Raw genomic sequence first — 22344 nt, forward strand, 5'->3', positions numbered from 1 at the left:
ATCACCTTGCCGCAGCCCACTCTTGTAACACACATAACCATTTGGAGAACCATTAACCAAAATGGACGCTTTAGAAGAAAACAATATGCATTTGATCCAACTTATCCAACGTTCCCCAAAGACCCTGGCTTTTAACAAATCTAAGAGAAAGCCCCAATCAATACGGTCAAACTCCTTATTGAAATCTACCTTCAGTATGTGGCCAGGTAGCCTACGCTTATGAATGCTAAAAATAAGTTCCTCCGACGTTGCAATGTTGTCTAGAATACACCGCCCTTTAAGGAAAGCAGATTGTTCATTGTCCACCAACAAATTCATCACCTTACTTAACCTCATCGCCAGCAATTTAGAAATAATTTTTAGCGAGGAGTTAATCAAACTAATGGGTCGAAAATCCCTAGGGGTCTCAGGTGATTCCACTTTAGGAATAAGAGTGATGCTAGCCCAATTAATTCTCTCCAAGTTGGCGCGGTGCCAATAAAAATCCTCACAGAGCAAGACGAGGTCCGCACTGACCGTATCCCAGAATTGCTTGAAAAAATGAATAGGGAATCCATCTGACCCTGGGGCTTTATCACCACCAAGCTCAAACACTGCACGTTTAATTTCCTCGACTGAGAACAGATCCTCCAACATAGTAAGATCCACTGGATTTTTTAACTGAAAAAGTTTTTGGAAGTCCACACTAAGCCTGAAAGCTCTCTTACTGCCAAATTGTTGATTAAAATGTGTAGGGAACATCTTGCCAATTTCACAGGGATCCACAATCAAGGCCCCTCCCTGATAAAGTCCAGGAATGAAGTTGCGATTCCTCCTCCCATTTGCAACTGCATGAAAAATTTGGTATTTTCATTTCCATCTTTGATCTATTGTAACCTCAACCTTTGTTTCCAGTAAACCTCCTCTTGCTTACGGATATCCTTTAACTGCAAGAGAAGATCATTCTCCTTCTAAATTTCCCCCAGAATAAGGCCTCTAGATTCCTTGTTAGTGTCCAAAGTCTCCAACTCCTGCATCAAGGCTAACGTTTTTAGCTTGATCGACCCAAAGTTAAATTTAGCCCACTGGCGTAAGTGAGCCCTGATCCCTTCAATTTTCTTTGAGATAATGTAGGCACCATAACCCCTGAAATTGTTCACCGACCACCAGTGCTGCACCAGCTCCTGAAATCCCTCAGCATTAGACCATACCCGTTCATAATGAAAAAGTCGTGGCCTAGAAATGTGGTTACCCACCTCCAGACTTAAAGGCATATGATCCGATCCCAGTCTAGGTAGGGACATCTGTACCACTCTAGGAAAGTGAGTTAACCACTCAATATTGATCAGGAAACGGTCAAGTTTCACCCAAATGGGTTTCGCTTGATTATTGGTCCAAGTGAATCTTCTTCCCACAGCAGGGGGTTCCTGTAACGCTAGATCCTGTAGAAAGGCGTTGGCTTTCCTGATATCTTCCCAATTGTAATTACCAGATGGTTTGTCCTCCACTTTGAATATAGCATTAAAGTCCCCGCAAATTACCCATGGAATCCCCCAACACCATAGACATCAGTCAGCTCCTCCCAGAACACCATCTTTCTCGACCACTCCGTGGGTCCATACACTGTTGTACATCTCCACCTGAGATTATCCTTCTTAGCCTCAAATTCCATCGTCAAGCTAAATTCTCCTAGACAAACCAGCGTCCCCTCCATCAATGAACTGTTCCAACCCTTTGCCGGAATAAAATTGAACTGGTCCAAACTAGTACCCCCAATCTCCCTCTAGGTAGCTGGTAAAATCATTTCTAGTTTTGTTTCTTGTAAGCAACATACATTAGCGTAATGTAAAAGCAAAAAATCTTTAACTAGAAATCTCTTAGCTGGCCTACCTAGCCCCCTAACATTCCAGTTTATAATATTCATAAACAACAATCTAGATCCCACAACCCTTAGAGGAGGTTGCCACTATTCTTTTATTGTTCAAAAAACCGGACAATTCTAACGAATGGATATGATTCACACAAGCATCCATAGAATCAGTAAAAGTAATTCCACATGCATCACAATAACTAGCAATTTGCACATTAGACCAATCTGAAATAAGCAGCGGTTTAGAGCTAGTACCTTTCGCTCCGTCCGCTCCAACTCCTTTCTTCTTCGTTGATTTAGGTGGTTCAATCAAGTATCCAACATCCTCCATAAAGCGGGAAGAAGGCTTTTTGGGCCTTTCACTTTTCCTGAGCCCCTTCTCTTGCCCCTACACATCAGTATCCAAACCACACTGAAACCCTGGCAACATCTCTCTAAGATTCCTCTCGAATTCAGTAACTGAGTCATCTGACTCTGCATCAGCTCCCATAGCAACATCATCAGATGCTCTTGCTTCAGAACCCTCATCCCCCTCAGATAGTAACTCATCACCACTCCGGTCCCCAGTATCACCAAGCAATGAGGCCAGAACCAGGGCCTAAACCCCTGAAATAAATTGCCACAAGAATCCATCTGGAGGATCAATAGCAAGGCCGCTGAAAAATCCTTAAAATTTACTTCTGAAAAATCTTTGGTAGTAAATTTAACCCCCCTGTCCTGTTGGCCCTTCAGCTCATTAGGGCCCCTAACCCCTTGTACTGAATCCACCTCTAAATCGTGAGTCTGCTTGAGTAATGGGGCCTGGCCCACCTGAAAGCCCACATCACTAATTAATAGTGGGTCACCTGGTTCAACATTATAGTCGGGCTGTGATCTGTGGACCGAAGGCAAAGATAGTCCTGCCAAGAGAGTAATTGGATCATCATAACCAAAGTCCACAACTTAGGCCTCCATTGTTTTCAAAAAAAATTTCTCCTTAAGGCCCAACGCGATCGCCCCAGCCTCTCTCTTATCTTGATCCATCGGATCAGTTGTCACCTCAACCCCGATACCCTTAACCTGGTCCAGTGGATCAACTGTCACATCAACCCCGAGAGATGCCTCCTTAAACTGTCATTCCTCTCATTAACATATTCTACCCTCTCCTTAAACTGTTCCACCCCCTCCTTAATGTGATCCCTCCCTTCTTTCACGTGATTCTCATCAACCTCGAACGCTGCACAGTTACCACGTGCCCCCATAACATGTTCCAGCGGTGACACCTGACGAGAGCCCCCTCGCGTGACACATCCCAGGTCCGTACCCTGAACTCTCACCCACTTCTCTCACATCACTGGCCGCTCAGGAGACCAAGCCCTCCGAGGACCATTGGTCCTTCCCAGCCCAACAGAACGACCATCAGATCGACACATGACCTCTCAGGCCAACGGGATGCACCCATCGGTCGCACCGTGGGAGCAGAGCTCTACCACTTCTGGTGAAGACTTAGCACCAGAAACCGCCACCAAACCAACCTTCTCCACTGGCCTCGCGAGTTCAGCGTCACTGCTCCGTCTTCCGATGTAGGAGCACGGCTCAACCACCGCCTTACCCTTCGCTTTATCCGTCATCCTCCGGTCCATCAAAGCATCATTGGCTGTATGTATCATCATCCCCGCTGGAGCAACATATCCACCCTCCTTGGCCTCGAGTACGTACCTTCCCAGCTCCTACCGAAAAGTCGGCAGTGCCCCGCGATCACCTGTAAATAGAACAATATACTTCCTCATCCCCATGCTGAAGTCTATCTCCATAGGAATCTTGACACCGGCCTATCGCCGAACCAACGCCGAGATAAAGTATTTGTACGGCAGCTCTGCCTGCGAGAGAGTGACTAGTTCCTCCACCGGGCTGAGGACCTCCGTAATAATGGTCCAGCACCAAGCATGTAAGGGCAAATTCCAGATATGAAGCCATTGTCCTTTGCCTGATGCTCTCCCAGACGCACCCAGCTCTGCCGACCACAGAGAGATGTTTAGCATACATGGTCTGTCCTTTGTTGCAGCTGAGAAAGATCCAAGCTTGCACAGCTCCTTGACCTCATCTCTGTTCTTCAACGGCAGCAAAAAAGGAGCAATGATTTAAAGGTGTAACAGGCCCAACTAGCTCCCTGTTAGTGATGAACTGGATAATGGCAAGCAAGCTTAATTCGTTGATGAATCCCTCTTTCAATGATAGCACAGCCACTCTCGCTAGTTCCTCCCTCAAATTCTCAGATTCAGGAGATAGTGCAATTGAGATTGCCGGCCTAGGTTTGGAGATAACCTACACCACATCCGTCTCTGTTCCCTGATCTCTCACCGCATGACGCACTGGGGATCCTGGAATCATGTCCATTCGTTTAGATCTGATGTACAGTTTTCTCCTATGCGGGCTTTTTCTCGGTTCCACAGGGCATCTCACCGCCATATGGCCCAGACACGAGCATCTCAGACACACGACTTGGTGTCTACAATCTGACGTCTTGTACCTTGTCCGGAAGCAGCAACCACACGTGCTGTCTCGCGGTGACCTAGGTCGCTTAGTGCCTGTCATTTTGCTATGCCCAACTGAGCCACCGCTGTTGGTCTTATTGATTCCCTTCTTCACGCAGCCAGCATCTCCCGATGACGACGAACTAGCAACCTGCGCGTACGTGAGAACTTTCTTACTTTGTATCTTGTCGCCTATAATCTCCTCACTAGACTGCAGCCTGGAAGACTCCTGCGCTCTCCCGTCACCACCACCACTACAGCTAGAGACCCCCCAGAGATTCTTCAGGAGGCTCATCGACCCCCCAAAGACTATTATTTTTATACTCATGTGTCAATGAAGAAGAAGTTACTAGTTTTAGGAATTTCTATCTTTATTTTTTTAATCAAATTTAAGAATACTTCTAATCATTTATGCAAATTTGTATTTCAATGTTTAGTAGTGATAATTGAGAATTTCATATGTTTAGTATGTTTTCACTTAACACTAAATATCTACTTACACTATATTACAAGTGTATGACTAATTAAATAAAATATTGTATAACTTATAAGTTTTCATTATATTTTCATTATTCAACAACATTAAGATCGTCTTAAGGAGGTGGGTGTTGTTAAATTCAACAATTATCTATATACATCTATGTTTTTTATTATTCACAAATATATGTTAGTGCAAGTGGTAAAAGGTTTTTGAATGGAGGTAGAGGTCAAGGGTTCAAAACCCATGTGATGTAATGAATTTTTTTGAAAATTGAAAAATCAACCAAAAAAATTAACCCGCAGGGTCACTGGTTGAGAATAGCTCAACCCATAACCGGGCTCGCTACAGTGTGGGCCGATTATGGGTTTTAGCCCGGCCCGCGCGGGTCAGGTGAACCCGCGGCTTTGGGCGGGCTGGTTCTGGGCCAGGCCAAAAGACGGCCCGTGCCCCCCTCTACCTGCAATTGGCGCATCATTCCTTGGAGCACCAACCTCAAACTCTTAATCAACTCTCTTCAGTTTCCTCGGATTCACATCATTCCGCATGCTTTAGGGATGGCAACGGGTCGGGTACGGGTTTTACCGTACCCGCTACCCCACTAGTATACCCGAACCCGAACCCGATGGGTTTTAAAAACCCCCGCCCCCATATTCTCGGATTCACATCATTCCGCATGCTTTAGGGATGACAACGGGATTGGATCGGGTTTTCACTGCACTGCTACCCCACTAAGTATCTGGGAACCCGAACCCGATGGGTTTTAAAAACCCCGCTCCCCATATTAAAAAAAAATAATAATAAATATATTTTTTTATAGAAAATTAACTTAAAAGTAATTATAATTTTTTTATAAAATAAAATAAAATTATTGTAAAATTACAAGACTAAAAAAAGAGGAAAAATAAAAAACCCTAAATTGTTAAGTTGTAGAACATATTAGTATATATATATATATGTATATATATATATATATATATATATATGTATATATATATTATATAAATATTTTAGTAATTTTAATTTCGGGTCGGGTACGGGTCGGGTATTAGAATTTCCATACCCACACCCGCACCCGTTTCATACAAGTTGGGTTTTACCCGAACCCGACGCGAAACCCGGTCAAATCGGGTTTTACCCGTCAAACTCGGGTCGGGTCGGGTCGAGTAGGATTGGGTTTGGATATTATTGCCATCCCTAGCATGCTTGGATGGTTCCTACTATTAAGCTGCCTTCTATTGCCAACAACTTTCATGCCTTAACTCTTTTTCACAGTGGTCATGAGCTCCCTAGGTAGCTCATGAGAAGTTTTCTTGTGTGTTGTTTTAATTTTTAGGATTTGTTTGTTTGTTCCCCTCTTTTATTGTTTTTTATTTTCTGATTAGTTCTTTCCTCCTTCTGCTGTTTTGTTCTTCTTTTTGTTTCTAAGTCTGTTTAGCTGCTTTTGTAGTTGGTCTTTGTTTTTCTTTCAATAAATCAGTCTTGGGCTCCTTTTTTTAAAAATAAAAATTAAAAACAGGGGTCATGGCTTTTCACAAAAAGCACGTACTTCTTTTTCGTTAATTATAACTGAGTGAGGTTTTAGTCAAGAAAGACATGATCAAGGAACTAAACATAGGACATATTATTTGGTTCAGCAAAGCATTAATGATGGTGTAGACCTGAGTGGAGATTTGTTTGGTGTTGTCATTAGTTAGATAAAAATAATGCCAGTGTGTATGCACATATACTGACCCTTTTTTTTCATTTCAATAACATTAATTTCATTAATACTACTAACAATAATTGAGCTAAATGCAAAAGTACATAGTAGTGCACCAAATTCCTTAATTATGAAAACATTATCTTCACAGGGAATTTCGGTCAAGGCAACACAATCAACTCATACAGGCTTATTGCATAGGATGATTACTACATTTATGAGTTTTAGAATGCGATGTAGATGGGACTTGTGACATTGTGCTTGCTGGACACCCATGACAACTCTCCTTGTCCAATGACTCCTGAGCCCGGGTGAGAACCATTCATAGTGAATGTGATATCATAGGTAATTTGTTGATCTAATCGGCTGAAGCTAAGCTGGTATTGAGAGAGGTACATTTTCACAAATGGTGGCTCTATGAATGTGGCATTGTAGATTTCACTAGCATCCCCAACGTTGGTCACTGTTCGACTAATAGTGGTGCTTGCTGAGCTCGATGCCATTGGTATGCCAATTGAGGGATAATTGAGTTGCTCACCAGAGATGGATCTAGTGCACTGTTTGTTGTTTTTGGTGAACCTTTGCACCTCTGCACTGTTATTAGAAAAGATTCCGCAAAGATAGGCAACATAATCATCTGGTTCAATGTTGTAGACAAGACCTGGATCCATGGCATTTGTCGCATTGACTTGCCCAGCTCCCCGTTGGAGAATGTTGGCATTATCATTAAAAGTTGCTTGATCGAAGATTGGTCTTCCATCTAAGTCCAATGTGTTGGTTGTGGTGATGAGTGCTGATTGAATCTCTGGCACTGACCACTGACGCTTGTTTTCGTACTTTAACTTGCTCATGATAAGAGCCACAATTCCGGAAACATGAGGTGTTGCCATGGATGTGCCACTCACAAAGTTGAATGTCTTTGTTTTTAGGCCGGATGGAAAGGGCCCAACTTCTACTGGCCATGCAGATAGAATATTCACTCCAGGTGCAGTGACATCTGGCTTTACAATGTTTCCATTATATTTGACCGGGCCTCTAGATGAGAAGAAGGCCAATGCTGGAGATGGACGAATATCAAATATAGTGCCACCGAAGGTGATCTTAGCTGTAGGTGTAGAGTTTGAAATAATATAATCTTTAAGTTGAAGGGCATCTTTGTAGCTCACATGCGATACCGGAAGATGGTGAGCTTCTGAAAATGTTGTGTACCCCACTATGTCAAAATTCATAAGGATCATACCGGCACCACCAGCATTCCTAACGACTTTACCTGTTACTATGTTATCTTTAGCTCCAACATCACACATCACAATCTTATCTCTAACATCAATGCCATTTAATGAATTTCTTAAGCAATATAGTTGCCTATTTCGTCCATTGCTACCAGGAAAAACAAGGGGATAAAATTGATTAGTAACCAAGTTGGGTTGGTAGGCGCTTTCTCCGTGCAATTGTGTCCCATTGCCAAGTGTCACAGTTGCTCTTATTCTTCGATCTGTAGTTGTTGCTCCGACAACCATATCCCACGGTGCAGCATGACTCAATGTCTCTGGGTCTGGGCCATTGTTACCAGCAGCTGTGCAGGGGAAGATCCCCTTCTGCATTGCTGAGAACGTGCCAACAGCAACATCATCATCAGTAAATGAAGTAGGCAAGTAACCACGTCGTGCCCCAAAGGACATTTGGAGGATGTGCACCCCATCTTGAATTGCTTTATCTATACCTGCTAAAACACCATCTGTTCCGCAACCTCCAAATTTCCAACACACCTTGTACACCGATATAAAGGCTTTTGGCGCCATACCTGCTGCTCTTCCAAGAGCTTGGTCGAGGACCTCCGCATTATCCACAAAGTTGCCTGCTGCAATGCCGGCCACATGTGTGCCGTGACCTTGATCTATGTCACTTGGCGGAGTGGTGCTATTAGCTATATCGAAAGATTGTGCTGCAATGACTTTATCATTGCAAGGTGTTTGAAGGTAACAACTTACATTCCATCCTGCTGGGCGGGGAGGCATTCCTGTGTCATCAAAAGAAGGATGGGGCATGTGAATGCCTGTATCCAACACTCCAATGATGATCCCCTCACCGTAAAATGAGTTGCTTGTGGACCAAACTCCAAATAAAGTGCTCAAGTTTAGGAATTCATGAGTATAGGTTGTGTGGAGGTGAAGCGTTCTGCTCGGATTGGCACGAAGAAATCCATCCATCTTCTCCATGTCTCTCACTTCTTCTGGTGTTAATCTTGCTGCAAACCCGCTGATTGCTTCTTTATATGAGAAACGCAACCGTGGCTCGCCTGTATCAAGAGTAGTGTTGGGCAAAAAGGACTTATGCCAATTCTCTAAATCCTCGGCACCTAAGAAATTTGAGCCCTCTGGCTTCAGTACGTGAACAATGTAGGTTTGGATTTGGCTAGTGTTTTCACCATGATCACTGACTATAGGCAATAGCTGACCATGAACCAAGAGAAAAATGTTAAATGAAAGAACAAATTCAATAACAAAGAAAGAAACAAAACCACCATTGAACTCTTCCATTTGAGTGGTGTTTTGAAAGAATTAATGGAAGAGATCAAATAGCCAAGGTGTGGATGTGATTCATGCTCTCTGTGACATTCCATTTTATAGACTATATATATATATGACTTAAGATGGCACATCGTTGAAGGAATTTGAGAATTTTCATTCATATCATACTCTATGCATCTCATTAAAATTGTGATAATTTATTTTGTCAGTAAGATAGGGTACCACTTTGAATTCAGACACCAAATATAATTGCCTTGGGTGAAGGATATATAGCACTGATAATTTTGAACTTCAGAACAAGCTTGGACTTTGGATGCTATGAAACCAATACTATCTTACTATTTATTATTCAGAAATGCATGCTGCATGGTGTGCTTTCTCTTTGTATGGTGTCCTTTTGACAAAGTATTCGGTTCCCGTTAAGGTGTGTTATTTTAAAATAAATTAATCCTACAAAAGGTCTCAGCTCACTAGACTAATATATACTTTAAGTCCTTATATTATTAAATAATCGAGAAGTTTAAGGATGATCTAAACGAGCCTTTTGTGAACTAATTATATTCGCTTATATTGATGATATATAGAATCCAATGAGCATCTAGTTTTGGAAGTACTATACTTGTTTTGAGGCATTTGCACCTTGCATTAGCTTTACAGCAATCACATTGAAGTATTTGGATCAATAGCATCCTTTGTGCAAAGAGTTGCTGTCCTTCTTCCAAGAAGTTTTTCTTTGCTTTTTCTTTTTCTTTTCCATTAAAATGATTAAACAATAATTGACATTTCCAGGCACAATGCTTCATTTTAATTTATTTATATTTTATAAAATGTATCATTTTCTATTATCACCAAAATCATTCACTTGCTTCTTACTTGGTTTTCTGCAGTTAAAAATCCACTTCAACAACTTATACCCTCAGACTCAGTCCAAAAGCTGAAGTGCTCTCTCATATTCCTGAACTCAAGATCTGCTGAGGGCCACATTCCTACGGAACCTCCTTCCCAGGAGTAATTCATTCCCTGTCTCACCTTTTTACAGCTGAGGAGACCTCTGTCACCTCCTGGTGGACTTCACTGTCTCAGTTGTGTTCTTTGCTTTTGTTACATGTTTTGTTTCTTTTTCATCATGTTGTAAGGTTTAGGTGGTGCTTCACTTCTGGTGAGTGATCCCTAAACCTGGTTGGCTTGTTACTTTGTTTCTTTTCTCGTCTGTTAGTTTGTTGTTCTCGTGTTTTTATTTCAATAAATTCGTGGTTTATCCACTTTATTAAAAAAAAATGTATTTACTTATTTATTTAATTTACGTAGATTCTTTATGTTCAAAATTTAATTTAACTATTCCAAAAAAAATTCACTCATAATTTTTTATCTGTGATTGTAGTTTATCCACCTTTTAAAAATAATAATAATAATAATAATAATAATAATAATAATAATAATAATAATTATTTTCTATCCGTAATGATATGTTGATTTTTGGTTTTTTTGTATTTTTCAAATATTTAATTTGATCCCTATGCTTTAGTGAATTTGATCATTTTTTTTTTTTTACATTTGTGGCAATTAATGTATAAATGTTGTGGTTATTGGTGGGAGGATTGATGGTTTCTTCTTCTTCCCTTATTGTGATGATATGGCAAATTAAAAGCACTTGCATGATGAGAGAAAAAAAAAATCATTATATCATGAGGCAAACTACAAAAATATTTAAAATTTTATTATATTTTTACATATTTTAGTATTGATGATAATATATATTTGTTTATTCATAAAAGTGCATTAGTTGCATAAGACTACAAATATATTTAAAATTTTATTTTATTCCATGTGAAAAGCACAAAAATATTCACATTCTTTATATATATATATATATATATATATATATATTATAATAATGTTCACATTTTAGTATTTATTTATTTATTTATTTCTTTAAAATCAATAACTCGAAATGAGCTCATTCCCGCACCCGCCGACGCTTTTGTCCCTCTCTTCTTCTCCTCCAATGCCCAGGATGATCCATGATGCTTTTCCGCTCCGATCTCCGGTGGATCTCCGGCGACAAAGGCGGCGTCGTCGCTCCGGTCCTCCATCCCCTTCTCTTGGAGAGTTTATGGATTTCAGGTGACAATCAAATCAGAGTTTTACGATTTAATCTTTGGTCTTTCTATTCCTCGTAATTTCTCGAGTTTCTTTGTTGATTTATCCTGAATTTCATTCAATTTTTAATATATTTTTTCTGCAAAATTAGGATTGAGAACAAGATCGAGCTTCTTGTTGAAGTGGTATAATGTCTTGGTTTTGATGTGAGATCATGTGCTTTGCTAAAATATATAGACCATTGTTCTGCAATTCGTGTGAGTTTCTTATAGTCATTGTGTCAATTAGTATTTGAAGGTTTTCGATTGCTGTTCTATTGAGAAGTTAAGCTGCACATGAAGTAGTAGTAATTCTATTGCATTGAGAGTTCATCTGGATGGTTAGAATAATATTTCATGCACTAAATGTGAAATTTCTCTGCAATTAAAGAAAATGAGTTGCTGAGAACAATGAATTGAAAGAAATGCATTTTGTTAGTTTGAGAGAAATTTGATGCATTGAGAGCTTATCTGGATGTTCAGAATAATATACTTCATGCATTAAATGTGAGATTTCTCTGCAATGAAGGAACATCAGTTGCTAAGAAAAATGAATTGAAAGAAACGCATTTTGTTAGTTTGAGAGAAATTTGAGAACTTGTAAATCTGAGATGGTAGTAGACTATATCATTGCTCACCTCTCAAAACCTGCTTTTCTCTCCAACGATAAAGAAGAACAAATATATCTCAAGGTATAAATTATTGTTCCATAATTAATGTGAACTTCTGTTGTTGCCATAATTAGTCTTCATGTAGAATCCTTGTGAGCTTACTGGCTTAGCCTTTTTCTTTCATGCACATCATATGTAATCATTCTCTCAGTAATGAATGTTGTCATGTTGATGGCTGAGGATAATGGGAGTTTTTGTTGATTTGAGATGGATTTAAGACAGTGGAGTTTTTGCTGGATTGTGCTTCAAGGTATATTGTTCCATAATTAATGTGAACTTCTCTTGTTGCCATAATTAGTGTTCTTGTAGACTCTTTGAAAGTTTACTGGCTTAGTGATGCAGAATGTTAACAAGAAATCTATCCACGAGATCTCTCTAAGTAGATGTAGAAATTTGTCTCTTACTTTTTTTTTTCTTCAGCCCCCAAAAATGACATTGGTGCTAACTACTTAAAGGAAAAAGAAGACAATCTGCAGCCCTAAGAAATGAAAAAGACAAAAAAATACCCCCAAACAAAGGCTTAATTAAGCTAAGAGAAATGAGTTTCCGGGCTGTGTTATATTTTTAGTGATATTAGGCCCATCTTGTTCTACTGGAATTGCTTTTGCCTACATCAGTCACCCGGTCTTCAAAAGAACTCGTCCTCGAGCTCGCTTCAGGATAGAGCGGTGTGTCGGGATAGATCTCGTGCCCAAATCTGAAATATTGAATGTCGACGAAATCGCCCACCCTTCCGGAAGATCAATGACATATGCGTTGTCATTGATCTTTCTGAGAATTTTGCAAGGCCCAATTCGTTTGGGTTGCAACTTGTTATATGTACCTGCAGGAAACCTTTCCTTACGCAAATGCACCATCACCAAATCACCCTCAGCAAACACTTTATGCCGACGTTTCAAATCTGCAGCCTCTTTATACTTAGCATTTGATGCCTGGAGATTGCGAACCACTTCAGACTGAACTTCTTCAATATGTTCTGCCAAATGTTTTGCTGCAATGTTGTATCCTGGTAACTTCGGTAAAGGGATGAGATCCAAAGTGTGTTGTGGAGGTCGTTGATACACAATCTCAAAAGGAGTCTTACCTGTTGTCCGGTTCACCACATTATTAAATGCAAACTCAGCAGGGGCAAGGGCCATATCCCATTGTTTTGGCCTATCACTGCACAAACAACGAATGATCGAACCAAGGGTGCGGTTGACTACCTCCGTTTGCCCATCAGTCTGGGGATGAAAAGAGCTACTGAATTGCAAATCTGTTCTGAACATGTACCACAAAGATCGCCAAAAGTGGCTTAGGAATTTGGTGTCCCTATCTGAAGTGATGGATTTGGGGATACCGTGCAAACGCACCACCTCGCGAAAAAACAAGGTTGCCACATGACTAGCATCAGCAGTTTTCTTGCATGGTATGAAGTGTGCCATTTTGGAGAACCGGTCAACAATTACAAGAATAGAATCAACAGCTCGCTGCGTTCGTGGAAGTCCCAGCACAAAATCCATTGAAACATCCTCCCATGGGGCAGCAGGAATAGGTAGAGGCATGTACAATCCTGTGTTTTGAGATTGGCCTTTATTGCTTTGACAAATCATGCACTTTTGCACAAAACGCGCCACATCCCTCTTCAACTGTGGCCAGTAGTACCGTTTTTCCACCAAGCCGTTAGTTTTGTCTCTACCAAAATGACCTCCACAATGCAGCTCTGAAATCAGTGCTTCTCTCATAGAACCATGTGGAATACATAGACGGTCCTTGTAGAATAAGAAACCATCGTGTATCAAGAACGGCCCAACAGCAAGTCCCTCGACACACTGTGCCCAATTGTCAGCAAAATCCACATCCTCGTGATACAACTCCTTCAAGCAATCAAATCCGACTACTATATTTTCCATGGTAACCAAAAGACTAGCTCGACGACTCAAGGCATCCGCAACTTTATTATGATGTCCACTTTTATGTTTGATCACAAATGTGAATTGCTGCAGATATGTAACCCACCTTGCATGCAGTCTGTTGAGATTTTTTTGTGTGTTCATGTACTTCAATGCTTCATGATCTGTGTGCAGCACAAATTCTTGTTGAAATAAATATTGCTCCCAATGCTTTATGGATCGCACCACTGCATACAATTCAATTTCATATGTTGTCCATTTTTGTCGAGCGGTACTCAGCTTTTCGCTCATGAACGCCACAGGTCGGCCTGATTGGGAGAGGACTCCACCAATCCCAACAATGGAAGCATCCGTTTCCAGCTCAAAACACCTTGCTAAAATCTGGTAGAATTAAGATAGGGGCAGTGGTTAGCTTCTCCTTAATGATAATGAAGCTGTTTTCAGCTTCTTCACTCCACAGAAACTTTCCTTTCTTCAAACATTCAGTTATCGGTGCCATGATAATGCTGAAATTTCGAATGAACCGCCTATAGAACGTGGCCAAGCCATGGAAGCTACGCACATCTCCCACTGTCTTTGGTCGGGGCCAATCACGGACAGCCTGGGTCTTCTCTTCATCTACATGAATGCCTTCAGCAGAGACCACAAAGCCCAGAAACAACAGTTTTGGGAGCTTAAAACTGCATTTTTTTACATTCACATACAGCTTATTTTCCTGCAGTACTAGTAAAACTCTTTTCACATGCCCCACGTGCTCAAGTTCAGACTTGCTAAATATCAAAATATCATCGAAATAAACCACTACGAACTTATTAATAAAAGGTTTTAGAACCTGATTCATCAATCGCATGAACGTGCTGGGAGCATTGGATAGTCCGAACGGCATAACAAGCCACTCATACAATCCTTCCTTGGTTTTGAATGCCGTTTTCCACTCGTCTCCCGGTCTAATCCGGAGTTGATGGTATCAGCTACGCAGGTCAATCTTTGTGAAAACATTGGCACCTTGCAACACATCTAACATATCATCAAGTCGCGGAATTGGAAATCTGTATTTCACTGTGATTTTGTTGATTGCCCTGCTGTCTACACACATCCGCCAAGATCCATCCTTCTTCGGTACTAGGAGTGCTGGGACAACACAAGGACTCATACTCTCCTTGATATACCCCTTCATTAGTAGCTCCTCCACTTGTAGTCGCAAAATCTCATGCTCAGCGGGACTCATGCGATAATGAGGTAAATTGGGCAATGCCGCTCCCGGAATGAGATCAATGTGATGCTGGATGTCCCGCAATGGGGGTAAGCCCGTGGGTAGCTCTTCAGGCATAAGGTCTTGAAACTCTTCTAAAAGGGAACGCAGTGATTGGGGAACCTCATTACATGATTGAGGAATCCTCTACTCACCATGGCAAGTACAAAAGTTGCTTGTTTTGTCTCCTGTTGGAACTCCTTGGCAGAACAAAGAGATACTGCTGAATGCTTCCTCTCACTCTCACCTATCAAGGGGCATAAAGTATATCTCACTCTATCCTTTATGAATTCAATCACGTTGGCTCTACCCCTTATGATGTGCATCCACATCAAACCGCCATGGTCTCCCCAACATGATTTGGCATGCGTCCCATGTCCACTACATCGCATACAACCTTGTCTTTGTATTTACCAATGGAAAAACTCTATCTCGCATTGCTTTGTAACTTTAATCTCACCCATAGACTTGATCCACCCAATTTTTATAAGGATGAGGGTGTTTTCTCAACTTCAACTTTAATTGATTAACCATCTCCCGAGATATTAGATTCTCCTGACTGCCACCATCCACTATAACCTCAAACACTCGTTGGTTAACCTTGCAACTTGTTCGGAAAAGATTGTGCCTTTGTGGATCCTCCGCTATTGACTCCATAGTTAGTGCTAATTTGCGAACCACACAAACAGCCTGTTCATCCTCCTCATACACATCATCTGGCCCCACAGTGTAATGCTCTTCTGTTGCCTCGAACCCGTCTTCATGTTCAACCATATTAACCTGACCCCGTTTGGGACAATTGTTTGACAGATGCCCCGGTTGATTACAACGATAGCACTTATTACCTCGTTCTCGAGCATATGGATTGGAATTCTGCCGGTTCTGTGGACCACCTTGTAGCTGGTTGTGACTACTCGGCTCAGTCATTTTTGAGCTTTCTGCTGGCGTTTTCTTTCCAAAAGGTTGAGAGCTTTCAATCTGACTGGTGTTCGGTCTATTCCCTTGATTGTGACCTCGCGATGAATCTCCAGCTCTATGCTCTGTTGGTTGTCCTCTGGTTGCGCGGTTCAGTTGTGCTTCTACTTTCATAGCACGATTGATGGCTTCATCTACCCCATACACCGGTGCTAATTCTACACGATCTCGGATGGTGGTTCGAAGACCACTCATAAACCTTGCGGTCTGCTGAGCTTCAGTCTCTGACAAATTATTCCTCGCCGACAACCGGTGGAATTCCTCCGTGTATTGTTGGACTGTTCGAACACCTTGTTTACAATCTTGATACCTTTGATACAAAATCTGGTCATAATCTGATGGCAAAAATCTGAACATTAGCGCCTCCTTCATACGCCTCCAACTACGGATTGGTTGTTTATGTTGTCGCCTTCGTTTGCCCTGAAGTTGCTCCCACCATGCCGAAGCCCCACCACGCAGTTTGTAAGCCACATACTTGACTTGTAGGTGTTCTGCGATGCTCATCAATTCAAAATACTTCTCGACCTCGGCAACCCAATCAAGGAAATCCTCCACATCAAGATTTCCTGAGAAAAATGGCAGATCTGCTTTGATCTTTGGGTAAGGAGGATCAAAACCTTGCTCTCCATCAGAGATCTGATTTTCCTCATCTGAATCGGAACCTGGAACATTCTCATGTAGTGGAAGATTGGGAATGGCCCTTCCTTCAACATGACGACGAACCCCTTGATGTCGAGGTTGACTCGTTTGCAGATTCTTCATTGCCTCCACCATTTGTTGCATCTGTTGTTGAATAGCAGTTAGGGTTTGAAGGATGGCAACATTGGTGTTGAGGTTGCTACCATTGCCATCAGCCATTTGCGCAGGAACAGCCTCGCTCTGATGCCAATTGATGCAGAATGTTAACAAGAAATCTATCCACGAGATCTCTCTAAGTAGATGTAGAAATTTGTCTCTTACTTTTTTTTTTCTTCAGCCCCCAAAAATGACATTGGTGCTAACTACTTAAAGGAAAAAGAAGACAATCTGCAGCCCTAAGAAATGAAAAAGACAAAAAAATACCCCCAAACAAAGGCTTAATTGAATTAAGCTAAGAGAAATGAGTTTCTGGCTGTGTTATATTTTTAGTGATATTAGGCCCATCTTGTTCTGCTGGAATTGCTTTTGCCTACATCACTTAGGCTTTTCTTTTTCGTGCACATCATATGTAATTGTTCTCTGAGTAATGAATGTTGTCATGTTGATGGCTGAGGATAATGGGATATTGATTTGGGATGAGTTTAAGACCACGGAGTCTGCTGATTTGTTCTTCAAGGTATACTGCAATATGCAACGCTTAATTATATACTCTCAGCAGCAGAGTAAATGCAAGGACAATGTTGATTAATATACACTAGGCTCAAGATACCGTAGCAAAGAATGGTGGATTTGTGTTAGGAAGCAGTGCAATACTGTAAAGAAGATAACATTTTCAGTATACAATTATTAATCAATGGATGCAAATGATGAAATGACGTTAAATGTTGGTGCTTGTTGATCATGGTATTTGGACAGATGATTTCTTCATTATTTGCCTAACTAGCAAGACATGTTATCCATCACAAGATGGGGTTACGGCTTTTTAGAAAAAGCACTTCTTATTTGTTGATTATAATATAACTGTCTAAGGTTTTAGTCATGGAAGCCATCTAGGGGCTAAACTTATGATTGATTATTTGCTTCAGGAAAGGTTTGATGATGGTGTAGACTTGAGCAGAGGTTGGTTTGATGTTATCATTGGTTTGGATAATTGATATGGAAGTTTTGAGAGTTTTAGTTATTTTGGCCCTGTAGAGTGGATGAAATCCCAAAAAAACACAAGTGTTTATGCACATATTGACCTTTTTTGTTTTCCATTTTCTATTTTTTCGTTTCAGTTAATAACTTAAGTTCATTAATAGGACTAACAGTAATTGAGCTAATGCAAAAGTGCGAAGTAGTGCATCAAATTCCTCAATTATGAAGGCATTATTTTCACAAGGAATTTTGGTCAACGCAACACAATCAGCTCATATAAGCTTATTACATATGGTGATTACTGCATTTATGGATTTTAGAATGCTATGTAGATGGGACTTGTGACATTATGCTTGCTGGACACCCATGACAACTCACCTTCCCCAATGACTCCTAAGCCGGGGTGAGAACCATTCATGGTTAATGTGATACTATAGGTAAATTTTTGTTCTAATCGGGTAAAACTAAGCTGGTAGTGAGAGAGGTAGATTCTCACAAATGGTGGTTCTATGAATGTGGCATTGTAGATTTCCCTAGCATCACCCACGTTTGTCAATGTTCGGCTAATAGTAGTGCTTGCTGATCTTGATGCCATTTGTATGCCAATAGAGGGATAATTGAGTTGCTCGCCAGAGATGGATCTAGTGCAGTTTTGTGTGTTGTTTTTGGTGAAGATTTGCACATCTTGACTGTTATTAGAAAAAATTCCGCAAAGATAGGCAACATAATCATCTGGTTCAATGTTGTAGACGAGACCGGGATCCATGGCTTTCGCCACATTGACTTGGCCTGCTCCCCGTTGGAGAATGTTGGCCCTGTCGTTCAAAGTTGCTTCATCAAAGATTGGTTTTCCATCTAAGTCGAATGTGTTGGCTGTGGTGATGAGTGCTGATTGGATCTCTGATGTTGACCATTGACGCTTGTTGTCGTTTTTCAACTTGCTCATGATAAGTGCCACAATTCCAGAAACATGGGGCGTGGCCATGGATGTGCCGCTTTCAAAGTTGAATGTCTTAATTTTTAGACCTGATGGGAAGGGCCCAACTTCTAGTGGCCATGCAGATAGAATATTCACTCCAGGTGCAGTGACATCTGGCTTCACAATATTTCCATTATACTTGGCCGGGCCTCTGGATGAGAAGTATGCCAATGCCGGAGATGGGTGAATATCAAATATTGTTCCACCGAAGGTGATCTTTGCTGTAGGTGTAGAGTTTGAAATAATATAATCTTTAATTTGAATGGCATCTTTGTAGCTCACATGTGATACTGGAAGATGGTGAGCGTCTGAAAATGTTGTGTACCCTAACCTTTCAAAATTCATAAGGATCATGCCAGCACCTCCAGCATTCCTGACAACTTTACCTTTTTCGATGTTATCTAAACCTCCAATATTGCACATCACAATCTTATCTCTAACATCAGTGCCATTTAACGAATTATTAAAGCAATATAGTTGACTATGTTGTCCGTTGCTACCTGGAAAAACAAGGGGATAAAATTGATTAGTAACCATGTTGGGTTGGTAGGCACTTTCTCCGTGGAATTGTGTCCCATTGCCGAGTGTCACAGTTGCTCTTATTCTCCGATCTGTAGTTGTTGCACCGACGACCATATCCCACGGTGCAGCATGACTCAATGTCTTTGGGTCTGGGCCATTGTTACCAGCAGCTGTGCAGGGGAAGATCCCCTTCTGCATTGCTGAGAACGTGGCAACAGCGACATCATCCTCAGTAAATGAAGTAGGCAAGTTAGGAGGTCGTGCCCCAAAGGACATTTGGAGGATATGCACCCCATCTTGCATTGCTTTATCTATAGCTGCTAAGACACCAGCTGATCCGCAACCTCCAGGTTTCCAACAGACCTTATACACTGATATAAATGCTCTTGGCGCCATTCCTGCTGCTCTTCCAAGAGCTTGGTCAAGGACCTCTGCATTATCCACAAAGTTGCCTGCTGCAATGCCAGCCACATGTGTTCCGTGACCTTGATCTATGTCAGTTGCTGGAGTGGTGCTATTAGCTGTATCAAAAGATTGTGCCGCAATGACTTTATCATTGCAAGGTGTTTGGAGGTAACAACTTACATTCCATCCTGCTGGGCGTGGAGGCATTCCTGTGTCATCAAAAGAAGGATGGGGCATGTGAATGCCTGTATCCAACACTCCAATGATAATCCCCTCACCGTAAAAAGAGTTGCTTGTGGACCAAGCTCCAAATAAAGTGCTCAAGTTTAGGAAGTCATGAGTATAGGTTGTTTGGAGGTGAAGTGTCCTGCTCGGATTGGCACGCAGAAATCCGTCCATCTTCTCCATGTCTCTTACTTCTTCTGGTGTTAATCTTGCTGCAAACCCGCTGATTGCTTCTTTATATGAGAAAAGCAACCGTGGCTCGCCTGTATCGAGAGTAGTGTTGGGCAAGAAGGACTTGTGCCAATTCTCTAAACCCTCGCCACCTAAGAAATTTGAGCCCTCTGGCTTCAGTACGTGAACAATGAAGGTTTGGATTTGGCTAGTGTTTTCTCTCCGGTCACTGACTATAGGCAATAGTTGGCCATGAACCAAGAGAACAATGTTCAATGAAAGAAAAAATACAAAAACCAACAAAGAAGGACAACCATCCTTGATTTCTCCCATTTGAGTGAAGTTTTTGAAAAGAGCTAATGGAAGAAATCAAATAGCCAAGGTGTGGATGTGGTTCATGCTCTCTGTGACATTCAAATTTATAGACTATATATCTATGACGTAGGATGGCACATTGTTGATGGAATTTGGGAATTTTTCATCCATATCATACCCTATGCATCTCATCAAAATTGTGAAAATTTATTTTGCTAGTAAGATAGGGTACCACTTTGAATTCAGACACCAAATATAATTGCCTTGAATGAAGTATATCACTGATAATTTTGGACTTCAGAACAAGCTTGGGCTTTGGATGCTATGAACCAGTACTATGTTACTATTATTCAGAAATGCATGCTGCATGGTGTGCTTTCTCTTTGCATGGTGTCCTTGTGACATAGTATTCGAACTCCATTATGGAATGCTTTTTTTTATAATAAATTAATCATACAAATGGTCTCAGCTCACTAAACTAATATATATTATTAGTGATAATAATCAAGAAGTTTAAGGATGATCTAAATGTGCTTTTTGTGCATTGATTATATTTGCTTATATTGATGATAGAATACAATGAGCATCTTGTTTTGGAAGTACTTTCCTTGTCTGAGGCTATTGCACCTTGCAATTGCTTTCAACGATCACATTGAAGTATTTGAATCATGTGCATTGTGTTTGCACTAGAGTTGTTGTCATTCCTCCAAGAAGTTTTTCTAAAATATGATTAAACAATAATAGGCATTAGGAACCGGGGCATAGCCAATGGTACCCACCTAACATTGGGTTTTAGAGGTCTTAAGTTCAAGCACTCAACTTCCAATATGTAGGGTCCCTGTGGGAGGTCTGTGCGAAAAGCTCTTTCCCTCCCCTTTAGAGTTGGATGGCAGGGGATTTTATCCAAGGAGGTCTATAAGCCATCGTAATTGATGTATCTCCGTGTCTACTTTTCCCTTAACCAATAGTGCTTACTTTTTTCATCAAAAAAATAATAATTGAGATTTTGAGAAACCACATTTTCTTTGTAAAATATTCATGTTAATTAGAAAAATTTTCAAAAAAAAAAAAAAATCTAATGCTTTCTCAGTTTTGCAAAATAGAACAGGAATATTTTATTGTTTTTAAACTATGTAGTTCTCCAAGAATAGAAATAATCAAGTAATGGTGTTAACTCTTCCTTATTTTGGCAGGGGTAAAATTGTCAATTCAGTTGAAAAAAATGGTCAACATGGTTTAGTTTGGAATTCATGTTTTAAATTTTTTTAATGGAATTTTGGGGGGTATGTATAAAAATATATATATATATATATATATATATTTATGCCTTCTAGGCTAGCTTTCATATAAAATGATAATTTTGCCATTGCTAAATAAAAAAAAAATAGCATTAACGGTTTTTTCCTTTATTGTTTAGCTGGAGAAATGGTATAGTTTAAAATCAAACAAAAAAATCCTGTCCTTATTTAACAAAACTGGAAACCACAAATTATTTTTTTGAAATTTTCCCTTAATTTTTTTATATTTTATAAAATTTATTTATTTTTATGTGTCTAGATGTTGTTATGCTCAAAATTCAATTTAACTATTAAAAAGAAATTTAACTCAATGATATTTTTTGACAAATACAACAAGCACAGTTACGAGCCAAGAATTGATCTTTTAGCTCATACGCTCTCATTTGGTGATATAGAATTTCAACTACAAACCTGCACCTATAATCGAGAATCCATTACCATTATTACGTTCAACGATACTTAAATTATCCAGAACAACGGCTTTTGTAATGGGGCTAATGCCACTTAACTATCAATTTTTTGGACATAATTCTCCATCTAATGTTCATTTTGACTTTTGAATTTTTAAAATATTTAATTCGATTCATGTGCTTTAGTGAAATTGAGACTTTTTTTACATTTGTGGCAATTAATGTATAAATGACATGGTTAT

The 22344-nt window shown here is 40.4% G+C and overlaps 3 protein-coding genes and 1 long non-coding RNA gene across 4 annotated transcripts; 1 reads left to right on the forward strand and 3 right to left on the reverse strand.

Annotated features, from left to right (window-relative positions):
• Positions 1-6766: 6766 nt before the first annotated feature.
• LOC120258925 (subtilisin-like protease 4) lies at positions 6767-9082 on the reverse strand. The gene has a single exon (XM_039266405.1). The coding sequence runs from the start codon at positions 9080-9082 to the stop codon at positions 6767-6769; it is 2316 nt and encodes a 771-aa protein (XP_039122339.1).
• A 1937-nt stretch (positions 9083-11019) lies between these two features.
• On the forward strand, positions 11020-11359 carry LOC120261322. Its single transcript, XR_005536594.1, has 2 exons — positions 11020-11197; positions 11325-11359. It is a non-coding gene; the product is annotated as an uncharacterized LOC120261322 (long non-coding RNA).
• A 4123-nt stretch (positions 11360-15482) lies between these two features.
• LOC120258941 lies at positions 15483-16859 on the reverse strand. The gene has a single exon (XM_039266428.1). The coding sequence runs from the start codon at positions 16857-16859 to the stop codon at positions 15483-15485; it is 1377 nt and encodes a 458-aa protein (XP_039122362.1).
• Positions 16860-18093: 1234 nt separating this feature from the next.
• On the reverse strand, positions 18094-20412 carry LOC120258950 (subtilisin-like protease 4). Its single transcript, XM_039266439.1, has one exon. It carries the CDS (start codon positions 20410-20412, stop codon positions 18094-18096), a length of 2319 nt encoding a protein of 772 aa, XP_039122373.1.
• Between the last annotated feature and the right edge of the window lie 1932 nt (positions 20413-22344).

Source organism: Dioscorea cayenensis, chromosome 1 (assembly GCF_009730915.1).
Source record: "Dioscorea cayenensis subsp. rotundata cultivar TDr96_F1 chromosome 1, TDr96_F1_v2_PseudoChromosome.rev07_lg8_w22 25.fasta, whole genome shotgun sequence".
NCBI lineage: Eukaryota > Viridiplantae > Streptophyta > Magnoliopsida > Dioscoreales > Dioscoreaceae > Dioscorea > Dioscorea cayenensis.

Excerpts from the sequence above, each read along its gene's own strand:
- LOC120258925 (XM_039266405.1), bottom strand. The coding sequence starts at position 9,082 with ATGGAAGAGTTCAATGGTGGTTTTGTTTCTTTCTTTGTTATTGAATTT.
- LOC120258941 (XM_039266428.1), bottom strand. The coding sequence starts at position 16,859 with ATGGCTGATGGCAATGGTAGCAACCTCAACACCAATGTTGCCATCCTT.
- LOC120258950 (XM_039266439.1), bottom strand. The coding sequence starts at position 20,412 with ATGGGAGAAATCAAGGATGGTTGTCCTTCTTTGTTGGTTTTTGTATTT.